The 19,965-nt window shown below is 31.9% G+C and overlaps 1 protein-coding gene across 1 annotated transcript; it reads left to right on the top strand.

Moving 5' to 3' along the window:
* Positions 1–623: 623 nt before the first annotated feature.
* On the top strand, positions 624–19,512 carry LOC124362309 (ras-specific guanine nucleotide-releasing factor RalGPS2-like). Its single transcript, XM_046816707.1, has 5 exons — positions 624–869; positions 2,522–2,701; positions 16,221–16,508; positions 16,928–17,049; positions 19,145–19,512. Exons 1-5 carry the CDS (start codon positions 676–678, stop codon positions 19,267–19,269), a joined length of 909 nt encoding a protein of 302 aa, XP_046672663.1. The 5' UTR covers positions 624–675; the 3' UTR covers positions 19,270–19,512.
* The last annotated feature ends 453 nt before the right edge of the window (positions 19,513–19,965 follow it).

Genomic DNA, 19,965 nt, shown 5'->3' with positions numbered 1-19,965 from the left:
AAATACCTGCAATGTAAAAGCACTGATATTAAAGATTAACTCATATAAGGGAAATTTCACAAACCATATCTACACTTTTCATTTCAATTGTAATTGGATCAATTAGTTATTAGTGAGATTTGTAGTAAATGCCCACTCCTCCCTTTTTATGAAACTCCCAACAGAAATCAGCAATCAAAGTGTAGTCAATCAAGTTAGTATTGTGGAGCTGGCCTTTGTCCAGACTATGCTCAGTGAGAATTAAAATATCAGGCTCTATTTATTGAAGAAGGTTAATTACTCTGTCAATTTTATTGCTGGGCCTGTCAACATTTTCAGAGGTAACATCAGTTACCTCTTTTTCTAAATCCTTATGTTTCCATCAAAGAAGCATCTGGCACTTTTCAACATGGGCTATTTTCACCTCTGGTATGAAACGGGTGGTAGGTAAAATATTATAAATAAATAATATTATGTCTCAGTAAACATGGTCTTGTCAAGAAACCAAAAATAATTCAGCTAATTCAGTCTCAAATTTTTTTTCCTAATAGACGTGTTTCTGAGCATACATTGACGTAGTACATCTACATTTAGGTGGGCTGGAGCCTGATCTGTGTCATTGAGCCAACTAGTTATCTCAAATTGTTTTTTTTTTCTAATACAGGTGTGTTTCTGACGGATCTAGTCTACATTGACATGGCACATCCACACTTGGGTGGGCTGGAACCTGAGCAGCGTAAGCTCAAGATGAATAACATACTACGCATTGTGTCAAATCTACAGCAATCTCGGTACACTAGCCTCAGTCCTCTACCTCACATTCAGCGCTACCTCCATTCGGTGCGGTACATCGATGAGCTGCAGAAATTTGTGGAAGATGACCAGTATAAGTATGTATACACTATAAAACCATGCTCGTTTCTTGAAGATAAATTTATATTACGTAATCTTTTCTTATTCATTTTATTCAGATTACTATTAATGTAACATCCTTCTTTAATCAAGGGATAGTAATCTTTGCTCTCTCCAAAATATCTTTAAAAATATCTGATAGCCATTTTTATCCCAATACCTTAAAATTTTTGGTTAGTCATGTACTGATCCTAATCTCCATTGTGTTACACAGATTGAAGTATTTGTTTTTGCTATACCTGGTACAGGTTCTATTAGCAGGAAAAAACTAGCCAGAAGTGAACCCTCCTGGTGTTATTAACATTGCACGACCAGTAACTCAATATTTAATAGCTTCATGCTATAAAAAAGTAACTGTTACATTAATTTATTAATTCATGTTTTCTCACATGTTTTTTTTAACTAGCTAATGAAGTAAAAAAAAACATAAAAAGTTAAATTTAAAAGAAAAAGTTCTTGACTTTTCGTGGCTTTACAAAATTGCATACTTGGCTGATGTATTTACACATTTGAATGTTCTTAACTTGAAGCAGCAAGAACCTGATATTAATACATTCGTAATAGAAGGCCAAATCGAAACAATTATTGAAAAACCGAAGCTGTGGGCAAATCGAGTGGGAAGAAATTCTTACATTGGCTTTGTTACAACAGTTTTTTACAAAATCTGAAGTAAGTCTACCTTTTGAGGTTCAGACAAGATTGCCAAACATATGACGGACTTAGCAAGTACATTGAGGAAGTAATTTCCTGCACCAGATGCAAACAATGACTGGATAAGACACCCTTTCATACAACAAGATGTTTCCAGCCTTACTGGCCTCTCTGAAAATGAACAAGATGAACTGGAAGATTTGTCTTGTAGTAGGACTTGGTAAATAATCTTTAAAGAAAAAAATGATTTATTTCGTTTTTGGTTTCTTGCACAGTCGGAAGTCACAGATATAGTAAACAAAGTCCTCAAACATCATGTCCCTTTTTGTACTACTTATTTTTGTGAACAAACATTTTCTAGACTTTTATCTATCCGGCTCTTTCAGTTCCTGAACACTACGTACGTGATACGCACAAAATTTTTATTTTTTCATTGCTTTTTGAGCACTACAGTATGAAATCCGAGAGTGTGTTGTTAGTCTCCTCAAACTTTTTGAAGGTGAGTGTAGCATCATCACATTTCTAACCTCATCCAGTTTTGGTTCTGTAAAATGGTGACAGGCCTCCCGGTTCTCTTTCTGTCTGCAACTAATCCACATTAACAGAAACAGGTGATTAGTTCAGTTATTGTTGAAGTATGAGGCACCACAGCATCTGAATATTTCTTAAAAATTTTGTTAACAATACATGCATAAAGTTCCTTTTGATGTGCGTGACTTAATGATCACTCTCTATTACTAATTAAAGAAACCGTATGTGGTTTAATACCAATAAAATTAATTATCATTGCAAAAGAAAATTATTTTCAGGTTACTTGTTTAACTGTTTGTTTGAAATTATAGTTTTTTTGTTATATTTAAAAAAAGGTTTATTGTGACAAAATGTTATATATATATATATATATATATATACTATGATACATTTTATAAATAAAGGAGATTTTGAATTGAATTGAACAACAAATTTTCTATGTGTTCAGGTTGTCCCTTAAGCTGGAACCACCTTCACCTGTTCCCAGCTCATCTAGTTCACGGGAATCTGTTAGTGATATGATGACAGTGGCCTCTCTGAATCTGTCACCAGCCAAGGCTGCCCTACGTCTCCAGCCAGTCATCAAGTTTGTGCCAGGCCACCGCAAATGTCGTAGTCTCGGCACCAAGTGAGTGTCTTGCTCTTGTCATTATAAAACAATTTTAATTCCAGATTTCTCAGTAACGTTCAGAGAATGCTTTTACATTTTTTGATATGTTTAAATGTGATATGTTTAAGTTATTTTACTATCCTGTAAGTGTCATAAATTTAGTCTTTTATATTTTTGGTAGCAAATCTGAATCCCATATATGCGACACAGAGTGTTTTCAGTAGAAGTACATGGGCATTTAAATCAAGTTACCTCCACACTATGCATAAACTTGAATTATGTAACATGAACAAATAACTTACTAATTACTGGAGACAGATCCAACCAAAGAATTTGACAAAACCATAAAAACATTTTGGAACAATGAGGAGAAGATGAAGATTATCACAGAGAACAATAAGCATACTAACACCAAAATTCCCCAGAACTCCAACATTTTATACACTTCCAAAAATTTATAAATATGTCAGACCACCACCCAATTAATGCTAGTTATCGGAGCCTTAATGAAAGAATATCATGTTAAACTGATGATAAACTGCAGCTTTTCGTGAAACTACTTCCATCTTACATTAAAAATACTGATGATTTTATTGTTAAACTCTGCCAAATTAACCAACCTTTACCAAAGAATTATATCCTTGTCACAGTTGATGTCACATCTTTGTATACCAACATCCCACATGATGAAGGCTTAAACACAACTAAACATTTCCTTGATACCAGATCTGCACATTCAAAGCCCTCTACCCTTTTCCTTTTAACACTTATAGAGTCTATTCTGACAATGATATGTTTTACATTCAAAGATAACTTCTGTTTACAAATAAAAGCTACAGCCATGGTAACATGACACCCTCTTATGCAAATCTTTTTATGGGCTTATTTGAACAAAATTTCTTAAATTCCAAAAATAAACTTCCTCTGATTTGGTATCGTTACATGGATGATATTTTCTTCATGGTAAAGAGCTCCTCAAAGATTTTCTAGATTACTTGAATAAATTTTGTTCATTAAATTTCACTTCGAAGAATTCCCACACAATTATTAACTTCCTAGATAGATGTTGATGTGTTTTTAGACGGCTTTCTTAAAACCAAAATTCATGTTAAATACACCAACACTATGCAATACCTAAATTATACTAGCTGCCACCCTAAACGTGTAAAAAATAGTATTCCAAAAATTTTAGCCATTCGAGCTAAGACTTTATGTAGCAAAGAGTATAATTTTACAAATTATATCAATAAATTAACACTTTGTACCCTGAGCCCGAGTATAGGTCGGGCCGCGTCGGCAGCACCTGCTACCGGCGCCCGAGTATAGCTCGGGTCGTGTTATTTAATTGTATTATTTAGCTCAGTCATCTTATTTTTGGATTCAAACATTTTGATTATGTTCAGTGGTTGTCATAAGTTCGTATTTGTTGGTTTTGAGATACCCTGGGTCACGTTTTAGTAATGAAATACGTATATTTATCGTCGTACTACAAGCGAGTCTAGACAGCTGATCATAGGCGCCGCGGCTGATCGTCGGTACTGTCAGTTTGCTTTGTAGTGTTTCACGTTGTGTGTTGTTGTGAGTCTTGGTGATGTCTTCTACAAATTTTGCCGACAAATACTGAAGCAAATGTTATTATAATGTATTATAAATGTGAATTTAACTGTTTGTAAATAATCAGAACTTTAGTTTCTTACTGAATGAAGTAAAGGCAAATGCAAGCAATGTGAGGTTATCCGTGTGTTTTGTTTTGTATTTATACTCGCTTTGTTCTTTCTAGCGAGACGGTAGACTTTCCGTTGATTTTATTTTATATTATTTACTTATTATTTTCGAGTTTAAATAATATGGGTGATGAAATCAAAAGTGATGCAATTCGCGATCTTTTGTTTCACGCGAGTCGGAAAGTGACAATGATTTTGATACACACCTGGGACCAAATATTGATTTTATGAACGATCTAAACGAAAATGTGCGAGATCCTGTATTTGATTCAGACCATTGTGCTTTAAAAATTACCATTCTAAGGCGAATTACCTGAACTAACAAGCTATGTAGCAAAAACTTGTTTTGTATTTTTTACATAACATTCAATACTATGTAATAATTTTATTTTGAAAATAAACTTTATATTTGTATACATTTAAAAAAAGTATGTATCTCTATCTTTAAAAAGATATATAGTATGAGTTTATAACATAATTACTGTAATAACACAGAATTTTTTAAAAGCATCATAAAACCCACAGGGAGTCACGCCGAAACATGTATTAAGGGCCCAGGGTACAAAATGTTAATTAACTCATTCAAAAACTTAAATTATCCTAACAAATTTGTAAAAACTAAAATTAATAGGCCAAGAAATTTTAATTATAACAAATCTTATAAACTATCCTAACAAACTTGTAAAAAATAAAACTAATAAGCCAAGAAATTTTAATTATAACAAATCTTATCTTCTAAATGAGCCTAAATTTATTACCAAATTCTACCCCAGACTTAACAAAATAAATCCCATAATCACAACTGCTGTTCATGCTCTTTAATCATCATCAGAATCTAAAGTTATATTTTCAAAACCACCTAATATCATCTTTAGAAGACCAAAAAATCTTTAAAATATTTTAGTCTAAACCAATCCTTAAAACAAAAATCGTGGAGAACAATTTTAACGGTTGTAAACCCTGTCAAAATTCACGTTGTGGTACATGCAAATTAATGTCCTCTAATCAAAATTTTTGCAGCAACATAATCAATAAAACGTATCCAATTAAAGGAACTATTGATTGCAATTCAAGCAACACAATATATCAGCAAAATTGTAATTTTTGTAATAAACAATGTATACACCAAACCTCTAACCCTCTTTGTATTAGAATGACAGGTCACCATTACAGTATTGTTCATGGAGAGGACAAGCCCCTTGCTGTACATTCCAGAGAACACAATCAGGACAAAATTGTAATTTTTGTAATAAACAATGTATACACCAAACCTCTAACCCTCTTTGTATTAGAATGACAGGTCACCATTACAGTATTGTTCATGGAGAGGATAAGCCCCTTGCTGTACATTCCAGAGAACACAATCAGGACAAAATTGAAATTTGTTATAAATTAAAAGGCATCAATAATGTAGCATTACACACCATCGAAAATATAACAGATTTAATTTGAGAAGAAGCAAAACTGCTTATATTACAATGAAAATTTCCTGTTGGTTTGAACTGTCATTATTTTATATAAACATTTTTTAATCTTACTCTTTGTCATTTCTGATGAAACAGAGGTATTTGTTCATTGTTTATTATTCAGTGACTGTTATTTTGTATTTATACAATGTTAGGTCTGAAGAAGTATGCTAAGACGAAAATTCATAAAGAGTTTATGAGATATATATATATATCTTGTAAACTCTTTATGAATTTTCGAGAAACAGTGAAATTATAACCTCCAAAACTGCACATCGTGTGTTGATCTGCCCTTCTGCAACCATGAAAATTTGTTCTGCGTGGTTTAATCTATACAAAACCCTATACACACACACACACACACACGCACACACACACACACACACACACACACACACTTATATAGGGTTTTGTATAGATTAAACCACGCAGAACAAATTTTCATGGTTGCAGAAGGGCAGATCAACACACGATGTACAGTTTTGGAGGTAATAATTTCACTGTTTTCGTTACACATCACAATTTGTAATATAATAAAAGATTGTTAATGTTCAAATATCCTGGGCCCAGTATTTTGTATTACTTACATAAATGATTTACCTGGTACTATTGCTACTAACCATGCGAGCTCTTATATGTTTGCTGATGACCTGGCTGTACAAGTTAAATGTAATAATATTTTATTTGCTAATGGTTTACCATATGACTAGAAACTCAAATTCTCTTAGAATATCTCAATGTAGTCTTAAAACCACTTTAAATTGTTTTGTTGAAACAGGCATTAAACTCTACAACTCTCTTCCTTCTCATCTTAAATCTCTTGAAATTAATTGTTTCAAGAAAAGTGTAAAAAAGCTATAGACTAATATCAGCCCATATGACATCAGTCATTATTATGCTGTAATTGGATAGATACTTGTTACTAGGCCTAGGCAATGTGTGTCATAGATGGTTCATGCTGAATTTGTTTCTGACACTGCTATACATTGTAAAGATGTTCTGGCAATAAAGAATTTGAATTTGAATTTATCAATGTATAGTTCAGCACAAATTCTGTTTATAACAGTATAAAACACTAACCCAATAATAGCTAATAGCTACTCGTACAATTAATTGCAGTTACATAATCAAATAGCAACAGTAGGCTTACCTACATACAAATTTGATATTCGCTGACTACAAGGCCTGTGGCTTATGAGTTAAACTTTTTTCTTTCTTTTTTTTAAACTTTTTTTATGTTAGAGTTTAACGTGTAACGCTAACTTTGGAATTGATTGTGAACTTCAATTAAAATTTCATAAATAACAAAATTGACATGTAACTAATCATGGAAGTGATAACACTGAGGAAGGAAATTAGTGATTGTTCAAACCACACTAGAGGATGTTCTTAGTTAAGGGTTATACTGTAAATATTCTTTCACTATTTATCATCTGATGGTCATTATGATTAATAATAAGTTTTGTGGTTAAGTTAATTTATTTCCTCTTCTTATATCATTGGGGGTAAGGATCTGGATATTTTAAGCAGCTTCTTATAACAATGTTTAAAAGTGTGTATGTATTTAATTAACTACATTTTTATTGGTAAATATAATGTAATGTCTGCTATTACTAGTATTGAGCTATAAATTATAGCATAATTTTTTAAAATTTTTAACCCTTTTAGCCCCGGCGTCCGATATATCGGACAGAGGTGGTCTAGCTAAAATGCCCAACGTCCGATATACCGGACGTCTCGAGAATTTAATGTAGCTGGCTAATAATATGTCCAAATGCCATCAGTTTCGGTATAGTAGTCGGTGAAGAAACGGGCTACATGCAAAAACAATAAACCTTCCAATTGGCATCGTATTTCGTCGTCGTTGAGCGTAGTTTATTTGTCGATGTCAGCTGTCAGACGACTTCAGTTGCATTGTTGTATGCTGACTTATAACCTCAATTAGTTTGCGTGATTGAAAGCGGTTGTTTTTCGTGTGATTTATTGTATTATTAGTAAAAAAAAGTAAACGTCGTAGAGAAAAGTTACCAGTGAGTGAAAACACTTTGATAAACACTATTATTGGTAATTTGGGATTATACCGACCACACCCAGACATGAATCGTTATTTGACATTTTGCTTCTACTGATTACTAGATTAGCGTAGAACAATATTTCGTCAATATAAAACAGGAATTACCCCTCCCCATCTTCAGACAGAGGTCAAAGTCGAGTGGTCTAGTAGATAACGTGATTGCAGAGTCTCGCCGCCCTTTCAGCTGGTGCGTCGCTTTGTTGTACTTCCGTGTTTTACCTCTAAATTTCTCCAAACACAAAAATTCAATAAAAACAAACATGATCAAACTAAAACTAAACTCTTTATTAAAAAAACACTCAAAACTTGTTTTTATTCTTGATCACACTCCACCACCCAAAATGCGAGTGCCATGCCTTCGCGCTGATGTCAACGAAAGAAAAACATCCCTCGAGATAGTACCTATCAGTAAAATATCAAATTCTAGAGGATCTGATCAGAAATATAAATTGAATTGTAATGGAAAGGCAATTATGTCCCGTGCAAATCATGTGATGCCGCGTGGCCTGTCGTAATCGGGATTCTCGAGAAAGATAAGATAACAGCGACAACAATACCGATCACAATGCCTGGAAATGCTTGTAAGTTTGTAATTTTGTAATTAAAGAGTTGTTTTTTCGTTCTATCATGTTTGTTTCTATAAATTTATATTTTTGTGTTCTTAATACTGGTGTGGTCGGTATAATCCCAAAGTACCCTATTATTAGTGGTGAATGTGCTATTTTTGAAGACAATGAATTGAGTTGTTTATATAAAATGTATATATTGTAAATATTATTTCTTTTACTTTTTTTAAAAATTAAACAAGTTTTAGTCTTACAAACCATTACAATTAGTTTGTGTTATTTTACAATTGTTATTATTTCAAAAGTTTAAAAACAAGTATACATATCTGTATACTTCTACTGACGTGTATGTGGAAATATATGAAGAAGTGCTTATGCAGCAATACAATTAATTGGATATATCTCCTGCATTTATCAAGGAAAGTTCTTCAAATTTTGTGTGTGTAGTAAGAAATATGTGTACAATAAAATTGCTTCATTTTTCAGGGGCTACAATTTTTTTTCTACCCTTTATGTATGTCCAAACTATAAAAAATAAAAAAAAAAAAAATTTTTTATGTATAAATACGCTAAAAAAAAAAATCATTCTGTAAAAGTACTTTTTTAACTATTACATCTAAGAGTACACTTATTTGTGAACAATTTAAAACAAAAACCTAAAAATTATCTTCAAAAATAAGAAAACTAGATGTATTTTCCCTCAATTCTGCACTATGGTCCCTTATCGCCATGGGCTTTCTGGCAAGTCCATGGAAAAATGGCTGGGGTTAAAAGGGTTAAACTATTTTATTTGTGGTCTATTGACTTTTTACTTTTCCTAAAATGGTGTTTGTTTCTAAAAGTTTGGTGGGGAGGGATATATTCCAATGTTTTTCCCTCTGGCTACGCTATTGGATCAAAATATCTGTATGATCATATTTTATTTTGAACTTGTGGAATCTTCTTCATTTTGTATTGTTGGTTTTAGTTTCCTGTAGCTATATAGATATTTCATTGTAGAGGCTATGATTTAAATTCTATTTGAGCTGACTATATTATCTATAGAATATGATAAAGCTGTACAACTAAGATTATGTATGCAAGTATATTTTCTAAAACTAATAAAGCATACTCTCTAATACTGTGAAGGGTTTTAGATTTCGTAGTACAAGTCTTCCAAGAAACTTTCATAAGCCAATACTTCCCGTCTCTGGGGTGTTTAGGTGAGTCCCACACACTGTGGCAAGCGTAGAGCTGCATGATGGTACAGCAATTACAGAAGTCTTTCATTCTTCGATCATAGTTTGACATATTTTTGGCTTATTATTTTGTTACTGTTTTGGCTGCAGCTTAATTTATTTGTTACGTTGTTTTCATATTTTTTAAATAAATTTTTTATTTGTAGATTGATTATCTGATATGCTAAATTTTATGCATGAGTGAATAATAAGGTTATTCAGTTTATAATTTCATACTTTAGAATTGAGTTCTGATGTACAAAAGAGTTATACTGTTATCAAATTAAATGTGGTAAAATAATTTGCTTTCTTCTAGAGGTCTTTAAAACCATGTAACTATTTGTTCAGTTTTATTAAAAATAAATCAGAAGATTGTGTTCACGGAAATGTTTTTTTGTCTTCATTATCAGTTCAGTTTCAATAATTAGCACTTGAATTTTGTTGTAGATAATATTCTCCTTTTGTAACTGATATTATACAATGATTACTAAGAATCATCTAGTAAAGAAGTAATGAGTTCAATATGGTCCATGTATTTTATTGCAAAAAGTGACTAAGTTCAGATTTACTCCTAATCCCACACCTAGCCCTTTATAGTCTAGGAGCCAAAAGCCAACTTGCATTGGATAAGCACACATCCTAGTTTTTCTTGGAATCAATAGAAAATTTCTCTTAAAAAAGAAATCACTTATCAGCCTTGCAAGTTTTGGTCAAATGAGTATTAAAAGGGTTAAAAATATAAAACGATAATTTTATTTTCAGATAATATTTTTTTAGCTTGAAACAAATAAACCCGACTGTTTAATACATAAATAATAGTTATATAACTATCAAACAACTATATAAAGAGAGTGAAAGTTACCACTTTGAGATCTAAAAAAATGAAACTGTTCAACAGCATCACTCACAAACGGCTGGACGGATTCGCCTAATTTTTTTTTTTTAATTTGTTCGTCTTGATCTGTAGAAGGTTATAGGATACTTTTTATCCCTTTCCCGATTCAGGATTCTGCCCCACTGGTTACAGAAATACCCGTAAGAAATGCATTGCAGCAAACATATGTTATTAAGTGAAAGAGTCTTTTCAAATTTTTAATCAGCTGTTCTTTGTAAACATATATTACACTTATAGTTTTAAAGCATAGAGTAAGCTTAAGAGAAACGACAAATTTTGTTTAAACTGTTTCTGCAATCACTGTTAAACATAGACTTTACTATCCAGATAATACAATTCAAATTTGACGTAAAAATTCACCTTTAACTGCAATATTTATTTTATATAAACCATGCTCATGCTTGATCAGAAGAGCAATGCAGATATCATAATTACTATCTTACGTTGGCTACAAATATAAAGAATGTTATAAAATCAACCTTAGTTGTTTTTTTTTGACAGAAGTATGGTTCTCAAAACTCCGTGTGTACATATTCTCTCGATCGAGACAACAAAGCAAGCTCAATCGTGGCATCGGAGATATAACTAATTTAATCTAAAATTTATTATAGTAAAAAAAAAAAAAATTTACTAAGTAATATAAGGACTTCGGTTCTTAAGATTTGCGTGCGAAGCCGTGGGTAACTTATTGAAATGCGCAGCGAAGCGCGCCGGGTCCGCTAGTAAAATATAATCTGAGAAAAAATGAATTATTGTTTCATGTTTCAACCCTTTAGATACTCTCCTATTTTGACTTTAAATTGATTTCTTTCTTAAGAGAAATTCTTCTATTAATTTCAAGAAAAACAAGGTAGTGTGCTTATACAATGCTAACTGGCTCTAGACTCCTAGGTAACAAAGGAAAGTCTTGAATCAAGTATACCACAAATCATCCTCTTTGAATTATTGGAGTATTATTTAACTGGCAAATAACATTTAAAAGAATAGGAGTGGTGATGTTTATGCAGATATTACTCTTTTATGAAACTTTTTTTCAATTTCCTTAAAAGAGGAAACATACAAATTTATTAAGAATGCCAGCGTTTTTTAGCTTGGAACAGTTCTTGTGAAAAATTGAAAGGATATTTTTAATGGTAAAAGCACATTGTGTGCTTCATGCTGTAGGGCATGTGGTACATTGGTCTCTTTAACAATTTTAGACAAAATACACACACAAAAATTATCAAGATTCATAAAAAACAAAAATTATTTATTACAATACATTGATTAATTAGAGAATTTTTCATGAATATCACTATTTTATAAGCCATTCAGTGTTAGATCATCTATTGAAAAGCTCTACAGTGCAGTTAAATGAGTAGTGTTCACTAGCCAAATTAGCCAGTCAGGACTCATAGGGTAACCACCAACAAGTCAATCAATGAGTACCTTCATTGTAACATGCTGTTAATTTTGTACACGCTCATCCTACACTGTTTCCAGTAAAGGTCTCTCTAGCCTAAAGGTAACAAGGTTTTAGCATATATATAGGCAGTACTTAATTTACATTAATTAATTGTGGTACGTTAAGATTAAGTTAAAATGTAAGATATAACGAACAGTATAACTATAATACTTAGCATATATTATAATGTTTTGATTTTTTTCAAATATTATGATGCGTAATATTTTGTTCAAGCCTTGAGTTATAATAAATCAATAGCAGTCAAGAACTAAATGAACTGAGAACAGTATCAGGCAAAAATCAAGCAGTTACAGAACACTGATCTCTTTAAAAATAATTTTCTGTTGTCTTGTATTTTATGTACTTTATATCCACATATACCCAATTTTTTATCATCTATTTCAGTATCATAATTTATCACAACAAAGTTTACCACCTCATTACCTTATTTATAATTCGCAGTTACCCACACCTTCACACACAATTTCATAGACTTTACCCATGTATGAGCACTTCTGGTTTGAGTGAATTAAACTTCCCATGCCAATGTTGAGGTTGCCTTGTTGCCAAAAGTGTATATTTATGGCCATTATGATTTACTCCCGTGTGATAATTTCTTATATCATAGTTGATTTGCTCTTGTTTCCTCAACCAAGAAAATATATATACATACAAAGGTCAGAAAAACCTACTTGTGTCAAAATATAACTTAAGATTTTTTGTTCTCTTAGAACAAGAAGCTTAGAAATTGCACCTAGTCCTATAAGGACCCTTGCGTTTATTTCAGAGTGAGAGGATATTCTGGATGGGTAAGGTTAGGGGTAGGGGCCACCTCCTATCGAGGTACATGAGGAAGAATTTAGGGCACTAATCTCAAGTCATGTCCCCTCGGAAGAAGGGAGACATCAGCTCTGAGCCAGCCTCTCCAGTCAAAGCAGGCAGGGAATGGGACATACCCTTATGTTGAGGCTAGCGAGAACCTTTGACGCTTAGGAAACAAACCACACCAACTCCAACAAGACCCCCCCCCCCCACAGTAGACTAGACCTATCGAATTACTCTTTCACTTGAGAATCTCAACATTTGCGGTTAGTGATGTACACTCCTGGACATCCATAAGGTTGCCCAGATTTGTGACATCAGTTTTTGCTGTGCCCAATGTAGGTTCAACTGGAAGGTATAAACCAGCCAGAAGTGATCTCTGCTGGGTATGAAAAGATGGGTTTTATAACAGTTTAAATTTATAGTAAAAGTTAGATAGTAACTTTTTCTTTGATATCTCCATTACAGTATTGACCAAGCACAGTATAATTACTTAATATTTGTTAAAATGCACAGTTAAAAGTATATTTAACAATTTTCAATTTTTGTATCTTGATATGTTATTGTTCTGTGCTCAACAACAGTTGGAGAAAAGATTGAAATAAGAAGTGTTGTTACTATCATGTTTACTTTATGATTTAAGACTATAACTGTAAAAAATATAAAATAATGGTTAAATTAATGTGCTGTCATAAAAAATATTTTACCAGGAAAATTAATTACATTTAACAGGCTATTTCAATTAATAACATTTGTTTGCTGTAATGCAACTTTAAGAGACAAAGATTAGATTTTTTTGAAACTTTAAAGACCGGTGGGACGTAGTCTGGATGGATTTTATATAGGAATAGGTCTATATGTTAACCAGAAATCCTAAGAATACTCATGTAAAATTTCAGTACAATTGGTCAAGTAGTTTTTACATGATTGAGTCAAACACACAAATACAGATACCTACCATTTAGGTTATATTATAATAGTACAGATTTACTTTCAACTTTCTGGAGCTCCTTAAAACACTAAATTGTGGTTTTGGCACGAAAAGAGGATCACGCCAGTGGTATTTTAAGGTCAATGTTACAAGCTAAGCTGTATATAAATAACATCATGTTAGTATAAGCATCTGGTTGAATAATGTGAATAGCAGTACCAGTGGTGAGAATTTATCAATCAGTCAATCAAATCTTGTGATTATTAAAATAAGCTTTTGAGGAGACAAGAGTAATGTGGAAAAATTATTGTTATTCTCATCATAGAGACAATGCTGGAAAAATGTTGGAACGAATTGAAGAAAGCAGTGTATTTCAATTGAATATATATATATATATATATTATATATATATATATATATATATATATATATTCCTTTATAAAACTGTAAAGAATTGCTATGAGTATCCCTTTTCTAGGATTTTGTTAATAAAGAGACAAATTTTAAAATAAGCTCAGTGATGTATTTAAATAGTGCTCAGGAAGTTATGATTCAGTCAGCAAGTACAACGACACACAGATTAAAAAAAAAATTTAATGCTAAATTACATTTTTTAATTAATAATCTGAATAAAGAATTTGACACAATAATACATATTTCAAATAATACTTATATCCAACCACATTAAATTAATATACAAAATCACATGTGTCTATACCCATTATTTAAATAAATTGATCCTGGTCACAGAATCAAACCGCACAAAATGACAAATTGAGCCCACACAAAGTATAAGGAATATGCTTGTAAAACAGCCTGCCAGGAATAAGTCATAGGTTACATTTGTGAAGCATGCTGTGGAGGGTAGGTTTTAGTAGTAGACTGTTCAATTTACCTAGGTTAGGCGATGTTGCTAGTTTGCTATTTAATATTTACCCCCCCCCCTCCATAAAAAAACATGTGCAAAAACATATATTGTACTTTATTTATACTTATTGTTGTAATTACTTATATTTTCCAAATGTAAATAATTATTATGTATATTATACTAATAATTAATTCACATTTCCTAGATATAGTAGCACCCCTCATGCCCATCCCTGACAGAGACTGGGCCGTCGCTGAACCAGCAAAAAGTTTGATGACCTAAGAAGAAAAAGAACCATTTTCCAAGCAAAAATTCTATATTTTATGAAAATCATTCATACAGTAATACAAAACAGTGTATACAGTAATAGTGAAATCATTTTTAGCTAAAATGAGAGTATATTTCACTATATGTAGTAAGTAATTGACAAATACCCAAAAAGTCCAAACACGCTTGGCATTATTGCTTAATACCAAAAATAAGCAGGCAGTTGGCCCTAGGTAGGATATCTGGAGGATTCAGTTATGGTGAGGTTGGGTTAGTGATGGGAGAATGGAATAGTATTCTAATACAGCCCAGGAATACCTCAAAATGAATTTTAATACTTTTGAAACGAGTGCAACTTCTCTGGAAGAAATGAATTCAAACCTACAGTATTTATTCATCTGGAATAATAGTATTCAAATAAAATATGCAAGAGCTGTATTCGTATTCATATACATGTATTCATTGGAGGGTTTTAGATGAATATTATGTGTGTGGCATGTACGCGTGTGCGTTTGTGTGTGTGTGTGTGTGTGGCATGTACACGTGCGCGTTTGTGTGTGTGGACTATGAAAAGAATAATTAAGGCGAGATTCGTAAATTAGAATAAGTGATTAAACGTTTTCAAACTTTACACAATTGTATAATTGTACAAATATTCAATTAACAAGTACATTTGTAAAAAAATAAAGACAAAAATTAATTTTTATTTTATTTTGTTGTGTAAAAAGTAAGTTTAATTGAGGTTTTTGGCGTCAATCTATTTCTAAGATCATTGGTGGCAAAACCTGCAGTAGAAAAGAATCTTTGAGACGGGACTGAAGTAACAGGTAAACAAATATATATGTTCTGGAGTTCATAAATCATGGGTATGACATGTTTGCAGGAGGCACAAAAAGGCAAGGAATTTTCCCACATTTTTGTCAGAGCAATTCCAAATAACGAAGAAACGATGGATTCGTGAAGTGAGTCAAGTCTAGACTTGTCGGTTAGAAAAAGTATTCGAATATAAGGGATGTTTTGAATACACCATATTCGATTCTTTTAAGTATTCGATTCTCCCATCACTAGGTTGGATACGACGGGTTCTACTGTATGTTTATATGTAATTGCTGTATTTGTTTTCTGTTATTGGAGAAATTTTATTCTGCGTGCTTTGCATGTTTTCTTATTTCTATTATTGCTTATTTCCTTTTATTCTTCCTAACATCCAAGTTTAGATTCCTTGTTTCTCCTGCATTATCTGACCATGAGCTTGTTTGGCAGTGTGTTCAACAAGCCTTGTGGCTCGAGGCCACTACATCTGCTGGATGACTCCGTGTTGGAGGAGAGTGGGTGTGGCGGGGGCCTGGGTCTGCTCAGTCACTCTACTCACCTTGCCCCCGCCAGCACTAGCCAGGACGAGGCCTGTGACACTGTGAGCTTGCAGGGCTGTCTCCGCCGCAAAACTGTACTTAAGGATGGACGCAAGCCCACCGTCGCTGCCTGGCAGCGCTACTGGGTCCAGCTATGGGCCACTGCACTCGTCTTCTACTTGCCAAAAACCTTCAAAGGGTACATTTACTATTACTAGTATCCTCATTAATTATTATCAGAGAGAAGTATTATTAAACTGTGATCTCTGAATGGAAATGAGAAATCATGATTTTTATAGATGTTACTTATCATAGTAATTAAATTATCTTTGTTAAAACACTATACAAATTTATGTACTCTTATTTTAAAAGAAAGATATATAAATTATTCATCAAATAACAAACTGTATACATATATTTTGACAGTTTGTAGAAACAACAAATTTCAATTATAAACCCAGTAACGTAACAATAAGTTGAAGATCTATAATTTACTAGATATTCTAGGCATAAAAAGATTTTATAAGTTTTTCATATTCTTAATATTATTTTGTGATAGACCTCTACAATTAGTTTTAATGATATTGAGAAAAAATTGACGTGATATTTGTGTGACAGATGTGAGCGCAGTGACTTCAAGCGTGACCCATGTAAGATGACTCCTCTCTCTGGCTGCCTTGTAACTTTAGGTCACAACCCTCTCCACTCTGATGTGTTTCTTATCCGTGACCCTCACCGAAGTAAGTAAATGAACAGTTTGGGTTCCTGGATGTGCAGTATACATTTCTTTACTTCACAAAATAATCTGTTTATAGTTTAATATGTATGATAGGTGGTTTGAAAGAATAACAGGAATTTTTCAATGTTATGAGAATCCTTCAACGCAAGTTGTATGTGTATGCAGAAAGTGGACAGTCTATTTTATTGATATATATGAGTATAGTACAATATAAAGTTTAGTATTTATTATTTTGTTTGAAACTTGAAAAACATTATACAAACATATGTTTGTAACTAAACATTTTTTTAAGTAGTAAAATATTTTTTTCTTAAAGATCAGTAGTGAACAGGATAAAAATGCCTTGGCCTTTTTCAATAGAACACCATATAATAGGATGTTTTTTACCACATCATAAAAAATGTGACATCCTTAAAAGGGTTAATAATGGTATAGGTTTTTTTCTAATGAAGAATGGAACAAAATTAAACTATTTATTACTTTAAACTTCTTTATTGTACCTTATAAAGTAGATGTTTTTATTCATACAAAATACTGCAAAAAATGTGACACACAAGTACTAAAAATAGTAATTTTAAAACTTTTACTGTCTACAGTAAATGGCATGATTGAAGACACTTAGCTAATGAATGATAAGACTGCACTTAAACATTGTCCTTTCTAACAATACTCTTTAAACTCCATTTAAAGACCTTGTGTTTATTACACTGCAGTTTAACAAAGTAAATATTGAGTACAAATGTTCATATTTACCACAAAGTTAACTAAGAAATGAAGGATGGCTGCATTGAATATAACTTGGAATAAAATTATTTTAGAAAATGATGTTTTATTACATTATAGATTACATACAGTTTTAGATTATATGAAACAAATTATTTGGTGAGGATATTTTTATTTTTTGGTAAGGCAATTTTTGCTAACTCGTACGTTTTAGATGAAGAATAGAGCTAATGTTCTGTTTTAAAATTTGTATTTGTAGTTGTATAATTTAGCCAGGAAGAAATAATAAAGAAAACATTACCTTTATTTGACTGCTCATCTTTCAGATGAGAAGTTTTAGATTATGAAGAGGAAAATTAATAGATGTAAGGTATTAATGGTTTTAATTGTTAAAGATCCCATAAACATGTATACAGTAACAATTTTCTGTGCGTTACAACCATTAAAAGCTTGTATATATATTATTTAGTAGTTAGTTTTAAGAACCTTAATTATTCTTTAAAAAGTTTACGTTATTAAGGTTTAACAAATTCAACTGTCTGCCATTTTGAAACGTGATATGACAGTATAATGTTGTGTTTTTCTTAATTTGGGACTATAAGAAAAATAATTGTACCAAATTTGGGTTTTTGTATCTTTATTGAATTCTGAAATAAAAACTAAAATACACATACAGACAGATGATAGACCAAAAAAAGTTATACCAATGATTGCATTTAGTTTGTAGGGCCTCGTGGTCCATGGAAGAGTTTCGTTACACCCTGCAAAAGCCAAATACCATTGCCTGACTGACTGATCACATTTTCTCAAAAACTGAAAGGCTTTGGACCATGATATTTGGTCAAATATTCTTTATAGGCTATAGAAAATTCCTTCGATAATTCGTAATTTTGTTTTTTCTTCACATTGCACGCATACATTGTTCAAAACTAACCTTTTGTGTCAAATTGCACCATTGCAAGCTGTGTCATCATTAGTTAACGGTAACACAGGCTCAGTGTTTGGAGATTTTTATTTGCCCTATTTTAGTTCTTTCAGAGACAATATTTTAAAACTCTTTCTTGGTATGCATCTAGAACTAAAATATACTGGCACAGATGGGAATTCTGAAAGGTTAATCTATTTAACATTTAGATCATGTGTAATTAATTCTCTTTTTATCTTCTTTTATTCAGAACAACATAAAAATATTTAAAAAAACTAGTAATATGTTTCACTAACTCTACAGAACATTGATTGACTGTCCGTAACTTCCCATTTTACATTTGGTGTTAATCATCAATGATTTATTTTGTAAAGAATTGCATGACTGGGTTTGTAGATGCTGTATTGTAGTATTCAAACAAGAAGTCTTTCTTTTTCTTTTGTTTCAGGCAATATGTACAAATTTAAGGCTATAAGTGAAGAAGCTGCCTTGGTGTGGTACAACTCTCTACAACAAATGCTCACTGACAACACCACTGGGGCCACCCCGACTAACCTCATATCGTTCGATTGATCTGTACAGTTCCTACTTTAGTCATTTAAGTTTGATGTACTATAATTATTGTTTAGTTGTTTGTAAATACCCAGCTGATCAAACTTGTGAAGTGTTTTGCACTCGCATTACAATAGATCTCACAATCTTTTATTTAGTTTTGTTATTTTCTGGTCATGCGTTTTGTGATCTTTAGTTGTTTACTTGTTGACATTTCATTTAAAGAGCTGACTACCAAACTTAATAAAATTTGATAACATTTAAGTTTGAGTTGTTACTTTGTGTGACCTTGTTTCCTGCTCTTTACAACTGAGTTCAGTACTTGTAAGAACTTTTGAAGATCTTAGTATCAGGGATCTCCCCTTCACTCACTGAGGTATCTCTCAGAATACTTCAGGAGATTATCAAGATATAAACTACTAATGTATAGTTTTTTAGTTTTCTGATACAGATTTTAGTAAAATATGAAACTAACTTAAGTGTAGTAAGACTAACCAAGAAACATACTGACCTGAAGAAATAGCTGAATCTATATTTGTTTATTATATGTTTTTATGTTATAATAATTATAACAAAACAAATTATCTTTTGACTCAAAAGATACTTAAATCTTTTAGGACAAATTGAGATTATAAAAAAATATAACAAATTTATTACCGAGAAAGAAAAAATGTAATACATGTATCATAGAATGTGTTTTTTAATATTTTTGTCAAC

The sequence above is a fragment of the Homalodisca vitripennis genome, chromosome 1 (assembly GCF_021130785.1).
Source record: "Homalodisca vitripennis isolate AUS2020 chromosome 1, UT_GWSS_2.1, whole genome shotgun sequence".
In the NCBI taxonomy this organism is placed as follows: Eukaryota; Metazoa; Arthropoda; class Insecta; order Hemiptera; family Cicadellidae; genus Homalodisca; species Homalodisca vitripennis.
Note: the sequence above shows the minus strand (reverse complement) of the source record. Positions and strands in the feature narration are given on the sequence as shown.